Source organism: Leptodactylus fuscus, chromosome 2 (assembly GCF_031893055.1).
Source record: "Leptodactylus fuscus isolate aLepFus1 chromosome 2, aLepFus1.hap2, whole genome shotgun sequence".
Lineage (NCBI taxonomy): Eukaryota > Metazoa > Chordata > Amphibia > Anura > Leptodactylidae > Leptodactylus > Leptodactylus fuscus.
Window position 1 is genome coordinate 239,568,622 of NC_134266.1, and position 26,457 is coordinate 239,595,078.

General features: G+C 43.2%; 1 protein-coding gene across 5 annotated transcripts; it reads left to right on the top strand.

Annotated features, from left to right (window-relative positions):
- Window positions 1-28: 28 nt before the first annotated feature.
- PROSER1 (proline and serine rich 1) lies at window positions 29-24,124 on the top strand. Of its 5 annotated transcripts, none has more exons than XM_075265903.1 (17): window positions 29-194; window positions 1,136-1,234; window positions 2,009-2,216; window positions 2,909-2,974; window positions 3,932-4,000; window positions 4,728-4,822; window positions 9,043-9,136; window positions 9,801-9,911; window positions 10,126-10,206; window positions 10,296-10,374; window positions 16,684-16,827; window positions 18,314-18,403; window positions 18,494-18,538; window positions 19,102-20,737; window positions 20,851-20,937; window positions 21,946-22,072; window positions 22,539-24,123. In XM_075265903.1, exons 3-17 carry the CDS (start codon window positions 2,172-2,174, stop codon window positions 22,659-22,661), a joined length of 2,892 nt encoding a protein of 963 aa, XP_075122004.1. In that variant the 5' UTR covers window positions 29-194; window positions 1,136-1,234; window positions 2,009-2,171; the 3' UTR covers window positions 22,662-24,123. The 5 variants fall into 5 exon arrangements, with proteins under 5 accessions (XP_075122004.1, XP_075122003.1, XP_075122006.1 ...); XM_075265902.1 differs by having other exon boundaries at window positions 1,136-1,216; window positions 2,003-2,216; XM_075265905.1 differs by having other exon boundaries at window positions 1,136-1,193; window positions 2,003-2,216.
- Window positions 24,125-26,457: the final 2,333 nt, after the last annotated feature.

Here is a 26,457-nt window from a genome sequence, read left to right on the forward strand (position 1 = left end):
GAAGCTGTCTGCTGTATCCTGCAGCTTGTGATCCATTGTACGATCGCGGGGATCACCCCGTATTATCAATATAGTACACACTGATCGTGCAGGGATCGGACGACGCGGCCCACGTCGGGCTACAGCCAGGTCTGCAGGATCTCCCTGCATTACTGAGACCCCGACATGCCCGACCTCCCTGCAGTAACCGAGCGGTAAGTAGCATTAACCCCTGCACGGACGGGTATTATTATTCCAGGGGTTCTATATAACACACCCCAGTATAATGGCGGGCTGTGCAGGTTACACGGCCTCACATCTGTGCAATGGTCACCTGCACTGCTAGCTGTCAGTGAATGGAAACGCCATGTTTACACCTATACCAGAGGTGCTCACAGCTGAGGTGTTGTTACTACTGGATCTGGTCTAGGCAATGCTCTGTGTGCTGCAGGACATTCTGGCCTTATGCTTTGCACCAATGTGTCAGTGCAGTTCAGGGCCCAGTCACATTTTTTCCTTCGGTCGGGTTTCAGCCTATATTCCCTGACATAAAGCGGCGACATCCACCGCTGCATTGCTATATAGTCGCAACAGATATCATGCATTGTGTATATATGTCATATTATTGCTGTATATTGTACAATGTAGCAGACTGCTTTACTATACAGCAAACAAACACAAAACCAAATGGGAATTCTTACACTGTGTCCATTACGTTCTTCTGATCCGTTGCAGGACTAGATGAGAAAAACGAACAGCAATGGATAGGAGAAAACCATACAGGACACTGCAGTCTCTTCTACTTTCCCATACAGTATATTATATCATTTTGATAACCTTGTATCATTTTCCTTCCACTTGACAATTATCGGCTACTTTGTCTTTACGTCTCAATTTCTGCATTCAGAATTGTTGCAGAAATTTCTGTTATTGAGACTCCTTCCTATTCTCTGAATAGGGCTGTTTCTGCAGCAAGGAGATTGACTTCTGCAAAGCTTCAAATAAATGGGATTGTGTGAGAAACGTAGGCGACAAAGCCGGTACATGTAAAAGTACCCTGATGGAGACAGAAATGGCTTGTGTGTGTCAAATACCAAATGATCAAGGTAAATAATCACTGGATGCATTTCCTAAATCTATGCTTTATCTCTAATAGGATCTGGAAGTCTGCCATTACGACCTAAGGTTCCCATTGATGAACAGTTTTGACTGATGTATGTGACTCCAATGAAAAAAGGTAACATTATATCCATCAGTAGGTTAGTCCCCATACGGTATGCTCACCATAGGATAACTGCATCTGATGTTATCGGTAACGGCCACAGACAGAGCCCTGGGTCCATCCCATTAACTATAGTGTGAAGAACATGGCGGACGCTTTCCTCCATTGTGTTTGTTTGCTTTTGTAATGGAAGTAAGGGTTCTGCAACCAGTAAAAAACATGGCAGTAGAAAGCTTCCGTCATATTTGTTACATTGTGGTGAATGCTGATAGAGGGGGACTCCATCTGCTTTGGTCATTTAATGTCTGTTGCTCTCATCCCATGATGGATGAGAGCAATGGACATTGAATAACGGTGGTATAAATCCACCCTGAGTTCACACCAAGTTTTTTGGTCAGGAAACTGACTCAAATTCCTCCTCCTAAAAACACTTCCCCATAGGACTGTATGGTGAGGCGTTTTTTGGAGGAGGAATTTGAGTCAGTTTCCTGATCAAAAAACTCCGTATGAACTCAGCCTTAAGAGACAAAAGTTTGAGTACAACTCATAAAATGTTGCCTGGCCGATGCAGGTTTGTCACACTGGCTGGTATCCTCAGGATAAGCCAAAGATGGGGGTCACGACTCTGGGACCGATGCCTATCTTGGGAACAAGGTCAGGAACCCCATCTCCTTAACCATTGCAGATGGAGGGTTGGCTCTCTATATGGATAGTTAGGACTAGTGCACACATATTAATGTATCTCCCTCTGTATTCAGATTATCTTGGTTTCTTTGACCAGCTCCTCCATCTTATTTTCAGGTTGAGGCGCCCTGCAGGATTATACAGCTTCACTCAGTGATCATGGATTTGTCACACTTATGACATTGTAAGGTGCCTTCTGTAGATGCACAGGAACCGAAGAAGAGAAAATAAAACAAAGAAAATCATTTTTGGCTTTGGACTGTAACCTAAAGATAAAATCGCAGCCATGGATAAGAAGTCGTTCGAGATGGTGCTGGATGAAGTTAGAAAGGTGGAGTACTTGCTGCTCACATTGTGCCAGGGCGCTGTATGTCTAGCTCTTTAGAGCAATGAAGCCACATGAGGATATCATGGGGTGGGACCTGCCAATTGCATTATTGCCGGGTGCAAAAGATGCAGTGACAGTGAGCAAACTGTTTGTGTCGTCGATTCTGGGTCCTCGGATGTGTCTTAAATCCAGGCACCTGACCTACTAGAGGAGTCTTAAAGCAATGGCACCCACTCAGGATGTGCGCTGCCCAGCCTCAGAAGACATTGGGAGGAATTTTTTAATACATGTTTGCCATGCAGAAAAATGGTGTACAAGTTGTATGTCTTTGGTGTACAGGTGGGATTTGCATCAAACATGGGACAATTTGTCTTTTATTTTTCCCTTGCTCACCACTTTTTATAACTATGGCTGAGGGAAGTGTCATGTTCCATGTTACAATAACTCATCCAGAAAACTGGCATGAGTAATAGCTGGAACCTGTGGCAGCCCCAGACTAGCTGTAGCATTTGTTAGATGGGGGTGGTCTCTTATATAACCTAGAAAAATGTTTCAGGTATTTCATGTAAGCATTGTAAGAGATTTCACAGGCCATCAAGACTGCAGCACTAGCTATAAAATAACCTGAGATATCACTAGTTAAAAACAGTCGGGGCGTTTTCTGATCATTTCTTTGTGTTCTTCTTTGTCCTCAGGCCGTTGTTACGGAATATAAAGTCAAGGCCTTGGAACATGTACATGGATATTTTTCTTGCGAACAGGTACAGTAAAATCTTCTTAAAGGGCCATGCGTGTAAAAGGGTTCACTGGGTATTTATTGATCCAGTTAAAGAGGACCTTTCAGCTCCTGGGGCACATGCGGTTTTATATACCGCTAGAAGACCGACAGTGCGATGAATTCAGTGCACTATTGGCTTTCACATTCTGTCTCCTGGTGAACAGCTATCAGTGCCAGTACCGTAGCATTTCAGTGTCAGAAGGGCGTTTTTGACAGTCACTCAGGAACACCCTTCCCCACAGCAGCATCTATTGCGGTATATATGAGAGGGGGCATTGTTTACCACCCAGCAATGATTCCCCCCTGTACTCGTCTATGGACAAGTATTATCAGGAGGGGAGGGAGGAGTTCCTCACTGCTCTCACAGTACAGCTTTCTAGCGTTATATAAAACCGCATGTACCCCAGGAGGTGAAAGGTCCTCTCTCATAGACTTGACACTTCGCTACTGATCACTGCTCCAGGTCACCTTTTTTTACATAATATATCCAGGAGGGGTTTCTCCAAGGCCTTATGCCCATGACTGTTCCATTTTTCAATGACCAGACACCTGTGAAAGACAAACCTATCAGTCCATTTTTTGCCATGAGAATGAAAAATGGGTGTACGTCAGTCATTTTATGAGTGCTAGTTTTAAAACCCAGAAGTCTATATGGGTATTTAAGAAAGTCTCCAGTAGGTGGCATCAAAGAATCAGCTTTCTTCCTCCTAGTTGAATGCTAGCTTGCACAGGAGAGGTGTATTACATTATGTACACACAAATCTGGGTCACACGTTGTAAGTGAACACCACCTTTTGGGGGTACCGATCTGTCCGTACAGAATAGTGTTAAACCATATCATATGGTTGCAGTAGTAATGTGGACCCTAAAAAATGGGCATGTTCTAGCTGTGTGAGATGCTGCTTTTCTGGACATTGCGTAACCAAAGTCTCTCTTGTAGGTGGTAGAATTATTAAGATATTTCTCCTGGTCCGTTCCTCAGCTGAAGGCAGTGAAGGCGATGCAGCATGTGGGTATATTTAGCAGAAACTATTAGTTATATCTATTGATTTATTTTCAATTCCTAATATTATCTGTCAGGAACAGCGCCACCCTGGCCCATGAGTTGTCTCTGGTACTGCAACTCTTCTCTATTGAAATAAAGACTGAGCTGCAGTACCATATATAACCAGTGCACAGGTGTGGCGTGTTTCCTCCTAGAAACATATGAAGACTGATAATTGTACCATTTCACTTGAAAGAGGCCGTGAATATTCTGCTATAACTCTCGTTAGAATGAAGCAATGCGTCTTTGTGGTGCAAATTTGCAATTTGTTTAATTGATGTCAATAGGTAGTCATGACGTACCCTCAGAGTGTTATTCAGGAGATGGTACAAACACTTGAAACGTCTCATAGCAGAGGCCATCGCCGTTGCAGGACACAAGTGAGAGTTATTACAGAATATTCAAGGCCCCTTGACTGAATCTCCCTGTATTAGAAAGGGTTGTTTAAGGCCCATAGAAGGCTGAATCTAAAACAAAATAATGTCATTGAGATTGACACGTCAACTTTGTGGCCAGTCATTGGTTACGGTTGTGTCGAAGGGCTGCATCATCCCTGAGACCTGGCATACCTTGGCACATAAGTACAGTACTATGAGGGGTTAAGTAGAGGCATTCCTTTTACCTCTTAAAGTCAATGATAGGGGTAGTAGTTGTAACGTTTTGTGTTTTGTTTTTTGTTTTTAATTGTCAGAAAATGGTTGCCATTCCTGCTACAAAAGTAGTGAATATACTGAATTGCTTCACGTTCAGTAAAGACAGACTGAGCGCCCTGGAGCTGCTGGCTGTGTAAGTATACCATGTATTTCTATAGGGTCAGTCAGTAAAGTGCCTCCTAGTTTTTGCATTGTCACCTGTTTTTAGCAGCTCAGTTAGTATAGTCTTTGCATCTGATTTTCTTTGATGCTTCTACAATCAGTTGCTCCACATTTTTACTCTTGGATCACATGAAAGTGTTTCAATTATTTAAAGGGTATCAATGCTACATGAATTGAGAATTGAAACGGGAATTAGCAGATAAAAATTAACTTTTATTATTACGTTGAAAATCGGCACAAGAGTTTAAAACACACTATTCCTGCTGATAGAGAAGGACCATAAAGAGGTTATCCAATAACCCTATATAAAGTGGATTCCTAAGCCCCTAGATACTTGGGCTAAAATCCCTAGATGAGGTCTCTTATTGTAGAGAACACAGGTCTTCTAAATGTACTTGGGGGATAAGTGTTGACCACACCCTCAGGGGTTAACATGCAAGAGTCTGTCTCCTCTAGTCAGCAAATACAGAATAGTCCCCTATTGATGTATATAGGTGAGTAAATGTTAGCCCCTCTTAATCAAAATATGTTCCTTCACATTCGCAGGTATAAAGCTAATAACATTTCTAATTAGGCATAAATATTAGAGTAGCTTCAGAGACCCCAATAGTTAATTTTCTGGGACTCGCTACACAAAGCCTTATCTCTCACAGGTTAGGCATAGATATTGGTGTAGCTACAGAGACCCCAATGAAAAATTTGTTGGGGCTCGCTACAAATAGCCTTATCTCTCGACGCGTTTCATAAATTTCATCAGGAGAGTGATCGCATATGACAAGCCTAAGCGATGATAATCGCAGTTCCCAGCGCCCTGATAGTGGCCGCCAGTACCGTCAGGATGATGTCCATTCTAGCGAATTCCATCAGTTTTGCTGTGACCGTAAAATGCTGCATTTTTTTTTCTCCAGTTGTCAATTTTTTATTTACTTCCAGGAGGACTAACATAGTGATTTCTTGGGTAATGCAAGGATTTGCTAAAACAGATATGTCAGGATCTATTTAAGTCACTGCTTGATACATTCTGCAGATACCCCCAGACAAGTTCTGTATGACCATAAACCTTGATGATCTCCCCCTAGTATATACCATCCATGTGCCTGTCATCCCGGGCGGTAATTTACATGTGCTTTAGCTCCTCCATATAATACTCCTGATAATGATAGTGACGGACAAGGGAAATGGCATCACCAACGGGATTATTATAAGGATTAGTTAAGCATTCAGACGACTATTATCAGAGGGACAATGACAACAAACAGCGAGGCCATTAAGGGTTTGTTGTTTTCATACTTAGCTTGTGGATTGCAGCATTCTCCATAGAGATTGTCTTGTATTCCCGTATGATTCTCAGCCTGTTAGGTAATGAGACCTAGCACAAGTATTGCTATTCATTCCAGCATCCTGGGCTGCAGATAGTCGGGGCTCTCCTGCCTGTCACTCTTTCCTGAGTTTCCATACAGTATAACCTTTGTATTCACTTGTGGATTATCTCATTACCTTAGTATCACTGTGGAATGGCTGAACAGTTTTCCTCTCCCGGGGAGTCTGTCCTTCCGTTCTTTCCCTATAGAAGTGCAAATCTTGGGTTGAGCAGTACATTGTATATTTCTTGCCGAGCGCTATATTCAGGCTTTAAGGTGTTCATTTGAGTTTAGTATTTGGATCCTTTTGCTTTATTTATGGTAAAAGTGACCGGTTTTGTTGCAGTTTGTATGTGAAAGGGGTGATCTAATTTATATAGCCTACATTCATGTATATACCCTTATTGGGAAATAAAAGTTATCAGACAAACCTCTTTTGGCTCAAGATCTTCCTTTCTTGTGGAGAATGGCTACAAAGAGCGTGAGTTGCTCTGAAGGACCTGTCCTGTTCTGTTCAGCACTGCAGACACAACCTTTTGCTTTGAAAAGGACCTGTGTAATACTTAAAGGGATCCTGTCATTGGATACCCTTTTCTTTCTTGACTAACACATAGGAATAGCCTTAAGAAAGGCTATTCTTCTCCTACAATTAGATGTCTTCTCCACGCCGCCGTTGGGTAGAGATACACGTTTTCTTCTGTATGCAAATGAGTTCTCTCGCAGCACTGGGGGCGGGCCCCAGTGCTCACACAGTACTGGGGGCGTCCCCAATGCTGCGAGAGAAATCTCCAGTGCCGCCTCCAATTTCTTCTGGAACGCCCTCTCCTTGTGTCATGTTCCGTCCTGGGTTTCAATCTTCTAGGCCTTGGGCAGAGCCGACTGCCCATGTTCGGGCCACAAGAAAATGGCTGCTTACACAGTAAACTGGAGGTGTCGCAGAGATTTCTTTCGCAGCATTGGGAACACCCCCAGTGCTGTGAGAAAACTCATTTGCATACAGAAGAAAACCAGGATTTCTACTGACCGGTGGCGCGGAGACGACATCTAAAGGTAGGAGAAGAATAGCTTTTCTTAAGGCTATTCCTACATGTTAGTCAAGAAAGAAAAGGGTATCCAATGATAGGATCCCTTTAATATGTCCTGCGTTGGCACTGCAGAAAAATTAAACCGTTAGGCTGAGGGGCTGTAGCGAAAAAGTGTTGCTGGAAAAACCATGATGGAGACGCATCGCGTTTTTTTCCCGCAGCGCTTTTCACATAAGGTCCACAGAGTTTTCTTCTGCAAACTTTCTGCTTCAATTATACCTATAGGAAATACTCCATATACAGTTACACAGTGCGAGGCAGAAGCAGATCTCAATACAGAAACAAGGGAAAGAATGCAGGATTTCACAGAAAGGAGCCAAAATGTCTTAATAAAGTATATTACAAATACTGCCAGAAAATCAAAAGTTGTCAGAAAGTTTAGTTACACTGTAACATGAGCCACAATACTAGCCCTGATATAGGTGACAGCCCCATTCAGGCTGATTTTAGTAGGGAAAGAAATTGGCACATGTCACTAACTTCAAAGGGGTCACCCCATGATGTGCATCACAAAGGCCATGTTCACATCTGACAGCTAGCTTTTTCATGTGACTCATTCAGTGTAAAAACAATGGACGTCCAACGGACTTCACTATAGTCAGTGGGGTCCATCGGGCTCTGTATGTGTCTGTTGTTTCAGCGGTCCACCTGTCCATTATTCGGGTCCTCTGAGGGACCAGAACAATAAACAGCCCAATGCTAATATGACCAAAGTATTGGTCATCTATTGGACAATCTATTTCATTGCCAATATTTTTCTCAGAAGAATATATGTATACACTGTTAGAACTGCAAAATTTCTTCAGTCCAAAAATCTTGAAAATCGGGCCTGTATTTTCTACAGTGAACTGTAATACAATGATACCAGAAACTTTAGACTTGCTAGAGTGAGAATCTGCAAGGAGACTTCTTTATTGATGCAGATTTTCGGTTAATCCAGTATTTTCTTCTCTTCATTTACATATTGTTCATCGGATAATAAGTGATCCTGTGAGGTTTCTCTGCTCCTGTGTCATGATCTCTAGAGACGGGAACAGTCTCTACTAACGTCACCATTCTGGCGCTGTGTGATCGCTGCTGATACAATTCAGGGCACATTCATTCCTAAATACTGCCTCGTATATTACACTTTATATACAGTAAATGGTTACAGATAGGTTACACTAGGCTAGTGACAAATGCCGTCAAAGCTAAAAGGGTTTTTTCATTGTGTCCAGTGATGACATACAGCTATCAGCTAGTGCCATCACTGTATCATCAGTGAATGTCTAACCCCTGGGACCCTCTCTCCTGCACTGATAAGCCGTCACACATGGTTAGCTTCTGCTACTAGTAGTCCCATCATGGCTACAGCACATTTTGCATTTCTTACACAGGGCATGTACAATAAGGAGCAGTCGGCCCCCCTACCCTATGTGTTATTGTTAATACTGGCTTTACATGTAATTTTGCCCGCAGTAACTGTAAAATAGCAAACCCGTAGCTGAGAAAAACCCAAGAGAGCACAATATAGGAGATCTAGGAACGCTTCAGCCACATCATGTCCTGTATTTGCAGTTCAAATATTCCTTTAAGTTTATGTGGTCTAAATATTAGTAATTCTGCCCTACTGTGTACAATTTTTGGCACCTTTTATATAAAAAGAGATAGCCGAAGGTGAGGAGGTTCAGTGGTGGACAATGAAAGAAGTAAAAGGAATGGTTTTTGGAAATATACTGGTAAATCTTTGATCTTTTTATTTTCAGGAATATTCATGATGCAACAAATTATAAACCAATTGAAGAACTTTTTAAAACCAACCTAACGGAGAAGAAACGCTGCCGAAGGATCCTGGAGCAGGTATTTATGGGACCTAATAGTAGGAGATCCCACCGGTCCTGCACCTCTTCACCTGCTCCCTGCTCTGCTCCGCTATTGGCTGCATGCAAGAACGTTTTGCTCAGTGTATCTCCAATTATAACACAGGATTTTATAAATGTATAGTATAGGTGACTATAACAAATTTTGTATCCTATCTTATTAAAGAAAAATGCTTATTTCTCCATTTATCAGGCTTCATGCAGTCTGTTATCAGCAAGAGAACCCGTTTCCAGAGAGTGGATATGGACGGGTTAATTCTAACAGGAAGGTCTATGGAGACGGGTGAGAGAGAGTGACACTTGGTGATAAGAAGGAGGACGAGGATGGCTGTCTGAAACATGGAGAAAGAAGCATTTTTCTTTAATAAGCTATATTACAAATTTACTTGTGCTCTTCATGATTCTAATGAGTTTCCAAATATTATTATGGATGTATAAGTATGAGTGTAGATAATAATTCCAAACCGTTTATAGAGGTCTTGCTCTCACTCTCATGGTCTCTGTTATCACCTGCATTGACTCCTGTTTCCTAATTTGGGACCATTTTGTGGATTTAAAGGGATAGAAATAAAACATTTTGTGATCTCATGGTCACCCTGTATATGTGAATATCAGACTTCTCATATGTGCTCTTTTTCTTTTAGGCTGTAAAGAGGGGTTGCAAAGCCCCCAACCCTATGATTTCATCATGTGGGATGATTCCTGGAAATCCTTATCCTAAGGGAAGACCCAGTCGCACGTATGGAATATTTCCTGTAAGGATAATCTGACCAGTTATTTCTTTATATAACATGGTGTCCTCTACAAGGGACCTGTATGAAAATAGTCTTTCTATCTGCAGTATCCTAAAGCCGTGCATAGTTATAGGGATCTAGAGCAAAGCTACAATGTATTCCCCATTGATACAAGGATTGCACTAAAATTAAGCAGGAATTAATTGTGTGTTGTTTTTTTTTTTTTTTCTTTAAGGGAACTCCAATAAAGAAAGAGGGAGAGGACACGAATGAAGGCAAGGGTATTGCCGCCAGAATTCTTGGCCCATGTAAGCCGGTATGTATGAGACATTTCTTTCTAGTGCATTATATTACAGGTTGCTTATTATAGCGAACTACAAGTCCCCCATTTTTCTCTGTCCACAGCCACCTCCTACGTACAACCCACACAGGCCTGTGCCGTACCCAATTCCACCTTGTCGGCCTCATCCAACTATTGCGCCAAGTAAGATAAGGACAATAACTTCCTCCAGTGTTATATAAAACATAGACCAGAGAACAAAGAATAAATCTGCGTCTATTTACTTGCTATCAGTAATGGTCGTAACATTTATTGTGTCTGATTCTGTGGAGCTGATCATTTATTACAATCTGTTATCTCTCCTGATCAATAACAATATCTCTAAGCTTGTTGCTTAGGTCTTTGACTCATTGCCTTCCTCTTCTCCTCTTGTCACTTCTTCGATTATCCAGCGTCTGCCCTGTTCATATATGCTTTGTGACTCTTGCTGCATGCTCTTCTTACCTACATACCTTAAGAATGGGTCTTGTCTTGAAATATCCAATTCCTTCATAGTGCTTTAAAGGGGTTGTCTCGTAACAACTTTTTTTTTTTTTTATAATGTTAAAGGAGTTATGCCACAAAAAGTATCCATACGATAGAGGATAAATACCGGATTAGTGGGGTCTGACCGCTGAGACCCCAACCATTCTTTAGAATAGGGCAGGAGGGGTTCTTTCTCCACGCTGCGTATTCAGCCTGACCACAGCCATGCTAAATGTAGGCGGAACTGGTGTTACATCTACGTCTCCTCACTAGTCGCACTCACAATCAGCCTGACCTTCTGTTCTTGCCTTGCGGCATAACCCCTTAAAGCCAATGTAAATCTGGCCTTGAAACCTTGGTCATGTTACCAGTGCCTAACGTTGTGGCCGGCCATACCTGTGCACCACCAATATGGTGGTAAAATAAATGGCCACCCATGTAATTCATGGTTTGGATGACTTTCCCAGAGCCAAGAGACGCATTAACTTCATGACTCTTCACTATGGCAATGGAGGGCTTTCCCGGGCAGGAGGCCCCCACTATGTAACTTTAAAGGGATTCTACCACTAAAACACATTTTTTTTCTAGTTAACACGTCGGAATAGCCTTTAGAAAGGCTATTCGTCTCCTACCTTTGGAAGTGCTCTCCACCGCGCCGTTCGTTCAAAATACCGGTTTGTACCGGTATGCTAATGAGTTCTCTTGCAGCGATGGGGGCGTCCCCCATCGCAGGAGCAGCGATGGGGGCATCCCCATTGCAGCTCGAAAACCGACCGCTGCGCCGCCTCTATGGTCTTGGGTATCCTCCCCTTGCTTCTTTAGCGTCCTGTCGGACGCCTGCGCAGTACGCTCTGTTCGGCAAAGATTGTCAAGCGCGAAATTGCGGTCCCAGCCATATTACGGGCACTGCAATTTCGCGCATGCGCAGTACGTTCGGCAATCTTCGCCGAACAGAACATACTGCGCAGGCGTCCGACAGGACGCTGAAGAAGCAAGGGGAGGATACCCAAGACCATAGAGGCGGCGCTGCGGTCGGTTTTCGAGCTGCAATGGGGACGCCCCCATCGCTGCTCGCTGCATTAGCATACCGGTACAAACCGGTATTTTGAACGAACGGCGCAGTGGAGAGCACTTCTAAAGGTAGGAGACGAATAGCCTTTCTAAAGGCTATTCCGACGTGTTAACTAGAAAAAAATGTGTTTTAGTGGTAGAATCCCTTTAATTTGTCCTAATACAGTATATGGGAAAGGGTTGCCAGTGACAGTCCCTTTAATAGTCTACGTCTGACCAAGTTCTAGAATGTAGATTCTTATAGTGATGAATTCTCTAGTGCAAGCCTAAATGTCTGAAATGAAGGTTTAAGGGGTGGTCTGAGGATTGATGGAGTTATACTAGATGCCTGCCGTTTCAGCGCTGTTGCTCTGGTACTGTTCAGTGTTTGCGTTGAGCGATGACATGCCGTACATGTATGTAACCATCTCCGGCTTCATCTCAACTGCTGAGGCCAGTGGTGGGGTCAGTTCTGTTTCTAAAGAAGAACCCTCCCACCAAAGATGAAAGATCTGTAGTAATAGTGACAAGAGGAGAGTTGTGACAATGCCCCCCCCCCCCCATCCTTGTCATGTCTTCAGCTAACTTCTACAGGGTTTGTAGTAAATAGAAATTGTGGGGATCGGAGAATATTGGAATTTCTTCATAGCCAGATTTATGTAATTCCATGCGAAACTTGTCACCAATACGACTTCTATCTGAACTATTCCCTTATCATCATAGCTGCTGTTAATTCTTGTCTGCTTATTAAAGGGGTTGTCCAAGCTTCAATATTGAAGATTTATCCTTAGGATAGGTACGTGTTAGTGGATTGATGGTAGGCCTCCCATCCCAATCTCCATCCCAATGTCCGCCTGAAGTCCTGCACGTCTCTTTCGTCCACTGCTTTCATTTTTAAAGCGTCCGAAGCCTGAACAATCCCACTGTAGTCACTGGGGTCCATCGTGCTCCATAGGTAACCTCTATTATCCGCCTATCTGTTGTTATGGCCTCCCTAACGGACCAGAACAACCGAGAGACAACGCTCAGGTGTAAGCTGGGGCTAATGGGTGTCAGGCCAATAATATAGACCTATCCTAAGTTTAGGCCATCAATATTGAGACTTGGGCAACTTCCTTTAACTCTTGTAGAAGGATCAGCACTGGGTGTCGGGGGAGGAAACATGTTATATACGCCACCTGATTTACTTGTCCTTTACAACTTGACACAACCACAGAATTTGGGGTGTTTGTAGCCCAGTGATTGATAATTCTACCCGCTCCACTTCGTAAAACCTCCCATCTGCTGCTCTTCTCTTTGCGTTGTCTGCACTAGCCCCTACTTTGCTTGTACGCAGTAGTTGTTAGATGAAGCGCTCACTGCTTTCTGTTTGTTATTCTTTATATATTTTTAGATTTGACACTCTTTTGTTTATCAACCTATTGTAAGGTTATGTCTGAATTCCTGGTTGCTAGGGACTCGCTATCTGACAACCCTTTTTATTCTTGTTGTCAGGAAACTTTTCTGTACCTAAAACATTTAGGGGGCATTGACACGGAGGAAAATGGCGCTTTATTTGGTGCTGAATTTTCAGCGCTGAAAAAGCCTCCCTTTGACTTCAATGGGAGCCGCTAGCTTTTTTTTTTTCCACTAGCGGAATTTTCTGCTAGTGGAAAAAAAGCTACCAGAACCCATTAAAATCAATGGGAGGCTTCCTTCACTTTTGGTGGAAAAAAATAAAGGGAAAAGGGACCCTATTATAAGTCTGGGATCTGTGTGCACCTATTCAGCACTGCATCACGGTTTCCATAGTAAGTAGAGATGAGCGAGTACTGTTGGGATCAGCCGATCCGAACAGCACGCTCGCATAGAAATGAATGGACGTAGCCGGCATGCAGGGGGTTAAGCGGCCGGCCGCCGTCAAAGCGGAAGTACCAGGTGCATCCATTCATTTCTATGGAGCGTGCTGTTCGGATCGGCTGATCCGAACAGTACTCGCTCATCTCTAATAGTAAGCAGAACCCATGAACAGAGCCTTACTATGATGAGGACTAAGAAACTGAACTCTTAGGGCTAGTTCACACGGGGCTCCGCAAGAACACATTCTGTCATGGCTGCTGCGACGGGATGGCGGTGCACGGCTTTCCTCTCCAGTTTAGGCCCAAATGAATGGTCCTAGTCCGGAGGGTGGTGTCGCAAGGCAGACGCCGTAGCTGAATCAGCCATGGAATCCTCCTGAAGAAAGGGCGGCTCGCTTCTTTTTTCCGCGAGCGGGAACCAACCCATTGCCCTGAGTATATTTTACTTTTGTATAATTTACACCTATCCCTTGCTGTTAGTCATTGTTATAGTGTGGTGGAAGACATGTAGGTTTTAGGGCCCTTTGATTACAATGGGATAGAAGCCACCAGGGTATAATTACTTGTCCCTCTGTGTTCTGAGCATTGCCTTCTTCTTTTTTATAATAATGTGGAGAACGCCTGTGGGTCAGTGTTGAGAACCTTATAAAACCCACTGCTTTGTCTCCATTCATCATCATGTAATGTCAATGTAATGTAATAGTCAATTGGTTCTGCTAGTGTCTGCATGTAACCGCTGGTTTAGTGGTCTGATTCTCCATTGCTCCAGTCCCCCGAAACGGATCTGAAAGACCGGGAACCTGGCCTGAATATTGTATGGTACTAGATTCTATTACTAGGGTTTTGAGGTCTGGGGAACTCTTATTAGAAACTCTTTGACATTGATCGTACACCCAAACATCCAAAGAGCCCATTTTAACATTTTAGTGGCTGGAACGTGGAACTTCCAAAAAAATTTGTAGCAATTTTCGATCCTAGGTTTTCTCCCATCCCTAGGTTATACAGTGGTCAGCCAGTGACATTCCTAACGTAATATGTATTAAAGCTGGTTTAACGCTTTGAGGGCTATGACTGTAGATGTGTAGAGGACATAATGGTAATGGAGGATATGTCAACGTACTGGTGAGTATGGGAGGCTTCTTCTGGTATGATTAGAAACATTGGTTCAGTAAATTCATGTTTGATTCCCTCTTTGGGGGGGGGGCGCGTTTAAATTCACAATGTGAATAGTGACTTTGGCTTGAAACACTGGGTGTTTCCCTCTACTGAAATATATTCCCTATTCACAGGATCCTCAGCGATCAGAGGATGAGGGTCTCCAAGTGCCTCATGTGAATAGTGGTGGGTGTTTGTGGCCACTTTATCTGTTCACTTCTACTGAACGTTTTGAGCAGGAATCTGTCAGTCTCTTAGAAGTGAATATATAAGTGAATATAACACACAAACGCCATTGCTCCAAGGGGCACTTGTAGGCACCCTTTCTCCTAATCACTGTGGGTTGTACCCTAGTGATCAGACATGTACAGTAAATTCTCCTGGATCCATTTTGTACGCCTATCAGTATAGTATGTTCAGAGTAGGGGGTCTCTCACACCCTTTCTGACGGGTGAGGTGTCCACTGACTGCTACAACCAGGCAGAGCATGAATGGAGAGGTGCCCTTGGCACTCCCAACTCACATCTAAGGGAACAAGCTTGCCAAACTGTTCCTGTAACTTCCATGAAACACCTGTTTCTATACCTGGAAGAGGAAGCTGCCTTAGGGTAAGTTCACACGGCGGAAACCTTTTCCGCCATGTGGCTTTTTGGCGCGGCTACCCGTGACTGAATGACTATGCAGTGCATCAGCATCTCATCGCGGCATCTCGCAACTGATTAGGCCTGGATGAATGGGCCTAAGCAGGAGGGTGTCTGAAGCCGCGGCTGACTCAGCTGCTGAATCCGCGCGAAATTAGGGCATTTCGCTTTTTTCCCCCGCTAGCTAAAAAAAGTTGCTAGCGGAGAAAAAAAAGCTAGTGACTCTCATTGAAATGAATAGGAGACATTTTTGCAGGTGGATTTTGAGGCGGATTCATCACATTCCGCCTGCAGAAAACTTCATGTGCAAAAACCTTTAGGCGTGTAAGTGATTATCATTTTGATCATCGGCTTCAACTCCCAACCTGCAAATTCTCTCTCTTTTGTGTCCCATGAGTAGAGCCTATCCTGGCCTGGTAGATTGGGGTCTTGTGTATTATCCTGTCATGATTTGCTGCCAACTATGATGACAAATCTTAAGAATACCGTATCTATAAGGTGAATTGTATCGTTCTATTTATATACAGTTCAATGTGGAAGAAGTACAGAATTCTTATTAGATACCGCTAAGGCTAGGCCGTTATTGGCTAAGATTAAAATCTCAATTTTTTTTTATGGGGAGTTCTCTATTTTAAAGGGGTCTATAATATTGGACTCCACTATCTCTGTGACTTCATATCCATTTGTCACATGACTATGTTGCAGTACCAAGCACAGCCACTATATAGTGAACGGTGCTGTGCTTGGTAACTATTGAAGAGGCCACAGCAATGAATAGCATAGTCCCAGATAAACCCTTTCATCTTGATTTATTATGTTTTTGCTTAGGCTCCATGCACACATCCGAGGGGGCATCCGATCGCCCATTCTGATGAAAATAGAGCAGGTCCTATTCTGCTCCATGTCATCCAAATGGTATGGATCGGAAGCCCCCATAGAGGGAAGTGCATCATGGGCATGGACATTGTGATAAAACCAAGTAAGCCAAGAACTCGGGTCATATAACAAAAGCTAAATATCATATTAGGATTGTGTTGTTGAAGTCATCATAATCAACTCTGTGCCCCGCCATAGCCTGCATGTTCCAGATATCATGGTGAATTCCCGAATGCATGCTCCTTCTATGTCACATGACAGGACAACGAGGCAGGGGGAAGGCAAATCTCCGTCAGTCCATAGGCGGAAACCTGATGAAAAGCTTTATCAAAACCAAAAATGACCAAGTACTCATTCACACTATGAAATGCAGAGCGTTTTATTGTGTCGGGGCGCTGTTTTGTTTTTCTTGCTCTTCTATTTTTTAGATTGCTATGGGAAGACAGTGACGGTAAAGAAGGAGCAGTCAAACTTAAATACCTCTGGAGAAGGTCAAAGTTTATCTGAAGGGGGAGGGTCAGCGAGCCTTAGTACCAGTGGTCGAGATTGGGCTAAGACAAACGAGAATAACAGTAACTAAATTTATTGTGTTTTCTGCAAATCATCATTTTTTGCACAGCGCCACATGCTGACAAGTCACTGCATGTACAAGGACGGGAGATAAACGTATAGAACAGAATGACATACAGTGATTGGATTGGATTGGCGAGACAGTCCGAATATCATCTCTTTGTTATTTTCTTTTCCTTTTTTTTTTTTTCGTTTCTGTTTGACTTATTTTCTGAAGTACTATAATAGGACATCGGAGGGTTAAAATGACACGTTTAGGTCGGCATAATCTTCCAATAGGCTTTTATAATAGATGTGTACTGACGGTTTTCATGTGGACGTGTGACTACATTATATGGATATATACTTTTTCCAATCTATTGCGATATTACACGTGTGAACGCTAGGTTTGTATATCTCTGTAGTTATTGGCATATTGTCAATTTATTTTACCACATGACATATAGGGAAATCTTGCACATTGGTCTTTACCACGTCGGGCTCACAAGTTTGTTTACCTTTTTCGTTTCTTCGTTTCTTAAGTTCTTCTTTTGGCAAATATTTTGTTGATCAAAATGTGACATTCATCAAAAAAATCAACTTCATTGTATCTCCATTATTGCTACTATATATGATGTGTTCTATTTTTGTGTGTGTATATGTCTGTGTATATGTGTGTGTGTGTATATATATATATATATATATATATATATATATATATATATATATATATATATATTGTACTGTATATATACTCAGTAGTATGCAAAAGTTTTAGGCAGACGTGTGAAAAATGCTGCAAAGTAAGGCTGTATTGAGATCACTCTATCTTTACATGTGTTTAATGGAAGTAAAAATACCAGACGCAAACTGATAGACATCCATGTAATCAAAAAAAGGGATCCGTTTCTGTCCATAATTTTTCTGGGACATTTTGGTGTCCTTCAAAAATGCCTTCCGTCAATTCTTCTCGGAACTTACAGACAGATTTTGAAGGAACTCGGAAGAGAGGTTGTCCCAGACATCTTGGAGAACTAAGCACAGATCTTCTGAGAATGTAGGCTTGCTCCAATCCTTCTGTCTTTTCATATTATCCCAGACAGACTGGATGATGGTGAGATCAGGGCTCTGCGGGGGCCGGATCATCATTTCCAGGACTCCTCCTCCAAAGAGCACTCAAACCAAATATTGATGAGATTTAGATTTCTCATTTCTTCATTCACCTCATTTTGGTAATGGCTTAAAATAAACGATTAACCCTTCTGTTTCTGAAAGTTTTCTTACTTTGCAGCATTTTTTCAACATCTGAATAAATCTTTTGCACACGATTGTATATAGCTTGTGCGTGTGTGTAAATTATTCACAATAGCTAAAAAAGATAACTCCATCAATCATAACAAAATATCTTTGCCTGGACCTGCAGAGCAGTCCGATCTGCAAGCCCATGGGATTTGGCCCACTTGTGACTTTAAGCCCACCCGGTTCAGTTCTTTTGTTTTCGCTCTACAGGTGCATATGTCAATGGTGCTCTCATGCCAAATATACCCCCCGGATCTTTACCTCCCCCGTATTCTAATAATCCTACTACACTAGTCCCAGGTAAGATCAGTAGCCTACATACCATATATACGTAAGATTGCCTATAATACTCATAGAACATATCAATCCATTATCTGTTTATTGCTGTAGGAACTGAAGATCCGGCTGCTTCAGGAAAGTCCACACCCAGTCAAGGTAATGGAGGTTTCCTGTAACACAGCCACTATTATTGTGTGTCCAGTTATTATATCTTTACATATTGCAGGGTTTACCGAACCCTGAAATGGGCAGATAATTCTACATAACTTTAGGTTGACCTGATACGATGTCCAAAATGTCCATCACATGTTCATGTATAGGCTCCAATGGACTGCTGCTGGACATCTTCCGTCTCCATTTCATAGCATGCCTGGTAATGAATTTCTTGTGCTTGGGGTGTGAGGTTTAGTGTCCTATTACGTAGCTAAATGTTAGAAACAAACATTCATAGGAATGCCCATTCCTGAATGAATCTCAAGAGCTACATGAAAATATGTTAAACTACTGCCATCGTTTCTTTCCCATGTGATTTGCATTGGCACGTTATATCGACGACAACCCAACGCTCAGCAGTGCAAACTGGTCCTTACTGCATAATAATGGCGGCTGCTATTTTGCTAAGGTTGTGTTGTATTGTAGTCAGGACTTTACCTCATTTGTATTGCTGATCTATAGCATTTTTATGACTGATATATTGCATCTTTTCTCTGTTTTTGTAGCTGCCGCTGCTCCAGCGAACCCTCTTGCTTCTCCACATGGAAACAGTTCTTCTGCTCCCCCAACACCCGTTGCGACACCTGTCCCAGCTCCTAGTGCGTCTCCTGCCAAAACATTAAACCCACCATCTACACCTACAACTCCACTTCCAGCAATGAACATGCCTAACCCTTTAGCAGCATTTCCAGGGCAAGGTCCTACATCAATGGCTTCTCCAAAACCATCTACGCCCACTCCAACAGTGATTAAAAGTGCTCAGATGTCCTCTACTACCACAGTGAGCACGCCTTCTACATCCGGTTCATCCATATTCCCTGGTCTTCCACCTGCAGCTATTCCAACACAACCAAGTTCCTCCACAACCTGTGTTAATCCTGGCTCCAGTGACGCCATGTCCTCCTTGTCACTTCCAGGACTTCCATTTTCTGCCACATCTTCTACAACCACTGTGAGCAATGCCATGATGCCGTCTTTATTTGCTGGCCTCCCATTGCCCTTAAATCCTGCTTTCCAAGGTATGGCTAGCCCAACTCTTTCAGATATTGCTGGAGCTGCTGGACAAATAGGCAATCCTTTGCTGTCTGTTCTAAAAGGATTTTTGGCTTCAAATGATCCAGGGTTAATGAATTCTCCTTCGATGCCACCAGTGCCGGGATCGGGACTCTTATCCTTATCAGGTCTTCCAAATGCAGAATCAGTCTCCACAGTCAATAAGTCTTTTACTCCTCCATGCTCAACTCCAACACCTCAGAGAACTGCTACTCCAGGAACATCCTTATTTTCAGGCTCTTCTTCACCTTCAGTATCAAATCCAATTTCTACACCTGCATCACAGCCTATGTTGGCCACTCCATCTCCTCTTAGTTGTGCATCCATAACTCCACACCCCCTGAATACCTCCACTTCCATGTCAGAACAAAGCCTTTCTGCTTCTCCATCGGCAACTAATATGTTGGCCAAAACTGAACCTGCCAGTCCATCACCTTCTGCCTTCAAGGGTCCATCACGTTCAGCAACTCCTTCTCATGGTTCTCTGGGATTACCTCCAGTACTAGGCCATGTTTTTCCATCAGGACCAAGTCTGCCCAATTCAATGAACCCAGGATTGTCGGGGCTTTCTTCACTCAATGGAAATCTAGGAAGCCCAAACCTGTCTTCACTAGCCTTGGGCTCCTCTGCAGCAATTCCTCCTGTTTTCCCTGCTTTCACATCACTGTCCAATGGATCTCCATTTGTAGGTAGCCCAGCTCTTACTCCATCTGTCCCAATGCTAACCTCGACCAACACAGTTGCTGCTGCAACACCACCTTTAACATCAGCCGTGTTCCCTGGTCTCTCAGCGCCTGCTGCAGCTTCTCAGTTTCCATTGAACCTATCCACTGCAGTTCCTTCGCTCTTTCCTGTTCCGCAGGCTCCCTTGGTCTCATCAAATCCATCTTTTCCTGGATTCCCTGTTTCTAGCACACCCCCGGTTAATTCTGCTTTACCGGCTCTTCCATCCTTCCCTGGACTCCAGCCCCCCTCCACATTGTCAGGAGTTCCTCCCGCTGTAAGTGCTCCATCCCCAGCATCTGTTCTGCCAGGATTCGCCTCCGCTTTCAGCTCCAACTTCAACTCTGCCCTGGTGGCACAAGCCGGGTTAGTAGTCGTCTAGTTTTACTATAATAGATTTATTTTTATTATCTTGTATTTCATTTGTTTAAACATTTTAAATGGGTTTTCCAGGCTAATGATTTATGACTTATCTTTAGGATAGATCATCAATTGAACATCGGCGGCAGGGGTCCGACACCAGGGACTCCCGGCAATCCTCTTTTTGATGAGGCCGCAGCTTTCAGGTGAGTGCTGCAGTCTCTTCACAGAAAGACATTGTAGTGTCCATTTGCTTTAATGGGACTGAACTCGGAAAGAGGTGATATGATTGAATGAATGGAAGTGGAATCAGCGTTGAGGGAGTGCAGGTTCTGCCTCATACATCTGTGGGGCCTCAGGTATCACACCCTACTGATCTTCAATTGATGACTTAACCTATTAAGGGCTAATAAGTCCAAGGTTGTCCTACATAGACGGTTGGCCAACACCATCCTGGCTTGTGGGATTTTAATATGCCCAATCAATTGTTTACAATTGAGATACCTGTCAGTGACCTATCTTCCTCCCCTTTCCTTTTCCCTTTGGGAACTTGCTCTTACCAATACAACAGCTATAGGGTCAGTTCACATTAGTGTTTGGTTTCCATCCAGAAGGAGTCCGCATGAGGACCCTCCCTAACATAATACCAAAGCAACTGCAAGCGGTGTGCATTTAAAGCACATGGACCCCATGGACAATATTGCGGTCCGTGTTCTTGCCGCGGACAGTACACAGCAAGCACATGGATCCCATTATAGTCTATGGGGTCCGTGTGTTTTAACTGCACAGCGCATGCAGTTGCGTTGGTATTCGGGGGAAAGGGGGGGGGGTCCTCGTGCGGTCTCCTCCCGGACGGAAACCAGACACTAATGTGAACCAGGGGGTAGTTTGATACAGGGATACACTTTGATATTTGCCAAGGACTACAATGCAGAGTATCTGTATCTCTCCATGGCTATGGAAAATTACATGTTTTTTTATCCACTAATACAACACACAGCGGCACACATATTGGTCACTATTACAAATTCTACAATAAGGTTACAAAATAAATTCAAGTTACCAACTCACGTTACAGACTATTGTGATATTAATGGAGGGCATCTCGACCATTCCCTGAGATGAGCCACTGATAGACCCCTCTGACCAGCATGTGTTATCCCCCCCCCTAAAAAATCCTGCATTCATAATAGATGTTTGCTCTTTTCACACAGGCCTTCAGCTTTTCCTCTTCTTTCTCTCTCTGGTCTTCCTGGATTTCCACAAAGTCCTTCTCAGTCCTTGCAGGGACTGCAGCAGAGCGCGGCGGCGGCAGCTGCGGCACAATCCGCTTTATTACAGGCAAGTCTCTAAGTGTATTTCATATAGGTTCTTGGGTGGGACCATAATGTAACCTAGTGTAAGGAACAGATACAGAACTAGCTCCATCTTTCAAAGAAGCCCAACTCTGAGTCCAAAAATACTATACAATGGGATATCTAATAATATGCATAAAGTAATGCCAAGAGATGGGGCAGATGGCAGATATAAAAGCTCTATACCCCAATAGGGGTGACTTACATTTTGCCATTGGCTTCGTCCAGTGGAAAGCCAGTAGCAAAACTCATGTTGGAATGGGGGGGGGGGGGGGCCTCCCTATTGGTCTGTATAGAGCTTTTATATCTCAATTGCACTTGGTTCTCTAACCTTGTCCAAAATATTTGTCCCCTCAGAACTTGATATGTGGTGGGGGGTTTTCTTTTTGTTCGTTTTTGTCTCTGTCATTTTGTTGCACTTTTTCTTCACATTGACGTCTCTTCTTCTCCAGGCTCATTCCGCTTCTGCCCTGGAAGGATTTTCCGCTCAGGTCGATGCCTTTGCCGCTTTCCCCACAGGACCTGGTACACCGTTTCCACTTCAACCGGGATTGCCCCAGCGTGGCTGGCAATAATCAGAAATTGGCTACAACATTTTAGCGAGGTTTATCCATGTCACTGTTTTTAGGGTCCTTTTAGGTTCTGGATTTATTTTTAACTTTTAACAGGACTTGTCTCTGAGGGTTTTGTATTGTGATGGGTAGGTATTAACTGAGGCAGATATCATGACAATATTAGCCTATGGGTCTAATTTATTTTTACATTTTTTTACTCGTTTTTATATTCCTTTTAGTTCATGAAATGTAGTATACCTCACACCTTTGTGGTGCTTTTTAATAGAGCATGTAATTTACAGAAATGTTACAGGTTTACAGCAGATCTGTATATATTCAGTGTACATTATGATATGGGAGATCATTTACAAATATCCTTGGACATTTGCACCCTATTACCGGTCTGTTGGGTCACTATGGCCAACCCCTTTATATTTGGTCAACACTAAGGCTGGCCATAGGCATGAGAGGAGTGTTTGCTGTCTCCAGCTCCAACAGATCTGCTATGGGGATGGTAGGGAACAGTCATGAACAAACATCTACTATGGGAATGGGGAGAATGGTCAAGTAAATCATAGGACCACGAATAAGGGTGCTAGGATTGGACAGATTGGAAGCTAGCATGTCTGATCCCCCTGATAGTAGACATTGGGGATGATTTGCCAGTTGCTCACCACTGACATGATACTGGTTGCTGATTCTGCCTACAACAGCCTCATCTATGGCTAGCGTAAAAGGGCCTGACATGAAGCCAACTTTGCTATTCAGGATAGGCGGCAGCTTCCCCTTCACGATCCCTCTCGTGAAGTAGCGAGACCAAGAGGAATCATTTTACCCAAGTCTTGGAACGTTATCACATGAATCAGTAGTTTCTGCAGTTTCACCAACAGGAATCACACAGGATTCTCTTCGCTTTGGTTCTTCTGCAATAAATTTGTACTGTAGTAACCTGCTTGGGTATCATAAGCCAGGTATTGGGGATTGGCTTTATGATACAGGTCACACTAGGTTCACACCTGCGTTGGGGTTTCTGTTCTTCGCGTCCACTTGGGGACTCGAAAAACAGAAACCCAGTCCGCTTAAAAGCAGTTACCTGTGGAAACCTGCGTACCCCATAGACTGTAATGGGGTCCACCGGATTTCTGACTTTTCGCTCTGCATGTTTCAGGTGGAATGGGAATGGAATCCCTGAATGGAAATCAATTGCAAATGTGAACCTAGCCTTGTGTTTTTTTTCCCCTAAAGGTTGTGTTCCTCCCACACGTTCATGTGCGTGACCGTCTAATGTCTGACAACAATGGTTCCCGAGGGACCCCATTGACAATCTAGTGGGGTCTGTTGGGTACCTGCCATGACTTCTCCAGAATTTTCTTTCCCCTCCAATCTGTGATGCTAGATAGACTCTGTGCCAGAGCCCAGGTGTGAACATAACCGAACACAATCTCTTGACATTCACTCACAAACACACATTGTTAGTAGAGATGAGCGAGTAGTATTCGATGGAATACCTCGCCGCCATAGGAATGCGTGTAAGCGGCCGAACACCAAGGGGTTAAGTGCATAGAATATTCGATGTGTTTCACCCCTTGGTGTTCAGCCGCTTACACGCATTCCTATGGCGGCGAGGCATTCCATCGAATACTACTCGCTCATCACTAATTTTTACATTTGTATCTTCCATATGGAGTTTTGTAATTTTGGTAGGTGACTTTTTTGGTTTGGTTTCCATGTAACACTATTGCTATGATCGATGAGACAATGTACAGTTGTAATGAAATGAATTTTACTAATTATTAGGAACTATAATGAAGACTTCCAGCAATCTGTACTAATGTGTCGGCTTCTTATATCTTTGTACATAGTATTATGTTTATTATCCAGCTGGTGGTCATTGCCGTGCCATGTATAAAGCAATCTCTGTACTACTCTCCTGGCATGCTTGAAGGACTCTCACGGTTATGTAAACTGAAGACGTGCGGTGTGCCAGATTCTGACTGGCCGCTTATCACCCTGACACAGAGCCAGTGCCGTATACAGCAAAGCCAGCCAAGAATCATTATATCACGTGATTGTGACCAGTAAGACTCCCTACTCAGGAAAGACGTCCCCCCTATGCCCTATTGAGAGCACAGCCTTAACAGAAACGTATATGAAATTAGGATACAGGATGTTTGTATATGAAATTATTGTATTTTAATAGTGGACCATGAGATGTGGTTCCATAAAAAAATTTTAAAATGTTATTTATCTCTCTTAATGTCTGAAAGCACTGCGGAATATTTTGCCGCCATATATTAGTGACTGTCCCGTACAGGGCTGCAGTCTATATTCCCCATCACTACGTCTTTGGTTCATAAAGTGAATTTAAGGGAGTTTGGCAAACTCAAAAAACCCAGGGGGTGGAGTGGTGGACCCAAAACTGGAATGGGTCCATCATCCCCTATCAACCCAACCGGACATAGATATGTTAGTGTCATCCGAATCACACACACTATGTTTTCCTCTTGTGAATCCCGTGGCTTTGTCAATAGGCAAATGACTCTTTGGAGCAACAAAGGCGTTGCGGCTTACATCTATAGAGTATTGCCCTAGTTGTTCCAAAGAGATCACTTTCAATTGATAAAAGAAAAGTGATGGATACAATGATGCACAATTGGAAAAACATCATCTGATTCAGGTGCCCGTAACCTATCTATCTGCAGGCCGGGGTCTGGTGACACGACACTCTTTAAAGAAGAAAGTCAAGTTTCTCTTTCCTGAAGAATCCTCATTCACTTTGTCTTGTGCCTGTTTATTAGCGGAATAATGATTGGCCTAGCTGTGTGAATACGGTACGTACATGCGTACAGATGTGTAAATATACTGCACTGACCACCATCTGCCGCTCCTACTAATGTGCATGGGAATCTTCTGAAATCATGAAATGAATGAACTATTTTTTAATGCTTTGTGTAATATAATGCTGTCACTCACCTAAAACTTCAAGGTCAATAAATGGAAAACCTTTTTGAACATGTAGTGTGTGCCCCGTGTGTCATATTCCTTTGGTGACTGCTACATTAATCTTACATGTCTACTAGATGGTCATTTTACGGACAGCTGGCTTCCAGGTTATCAGCGGTTCATGAGGGGATAACACTATTGGATACACATGACTCTAACCTATTTCTTTGCTGGGTTGATATGCTAAGTTCTTTTGTAAAAAAAAAAAAAAAAAACCTCCCTTTTAAGGGTGAGGCTGCACATTGTATATAGACGCAGTGTTTTTCGCCCCTGTGGAAACGCAAGTGGCAAAAAACCACTGCATTTTGCTATTAATAAGGGTAAGTTCACACAGAGATTTTTGGTCAGGATTTTCAGGCTGTATCCGCCTCAAAATCCTGACCAAAAAGATGGCTCCCATTGAAATCAATGGGAGCCGCTCAGGAGCTTTTTCTGGGAGTCGGCTTGTTCCGTCTCTCGGAAAAATAAGAGAGGTCCTCATTCTTCAGGCTGAGTCTCTTTGCAACATCCGCCTGAAGACACTCCCTCCTCCAGACTAGGCCCACTCATTGGACCTAATCCAGAGCGGAGTGCGTGACTGGATGCTGCCATTCAGTTGTGGCTACCCGTTTTTTGGTCCGGAACGGGTCCTCACACACTTGCCAATCAACTGATTAAAGATAGAGCGCCATCCACTGTACCCTGGCCTGGAATAGTACTGCACTTGCTTTCATTAAAGTGAGAGGGAGCAGTCATGCCACCACTGATCAGACTATTCTATGTGTAGATAATCGGTTTCAATCTTAGGACATACCTTTTAAGTGTTAAAAATGAG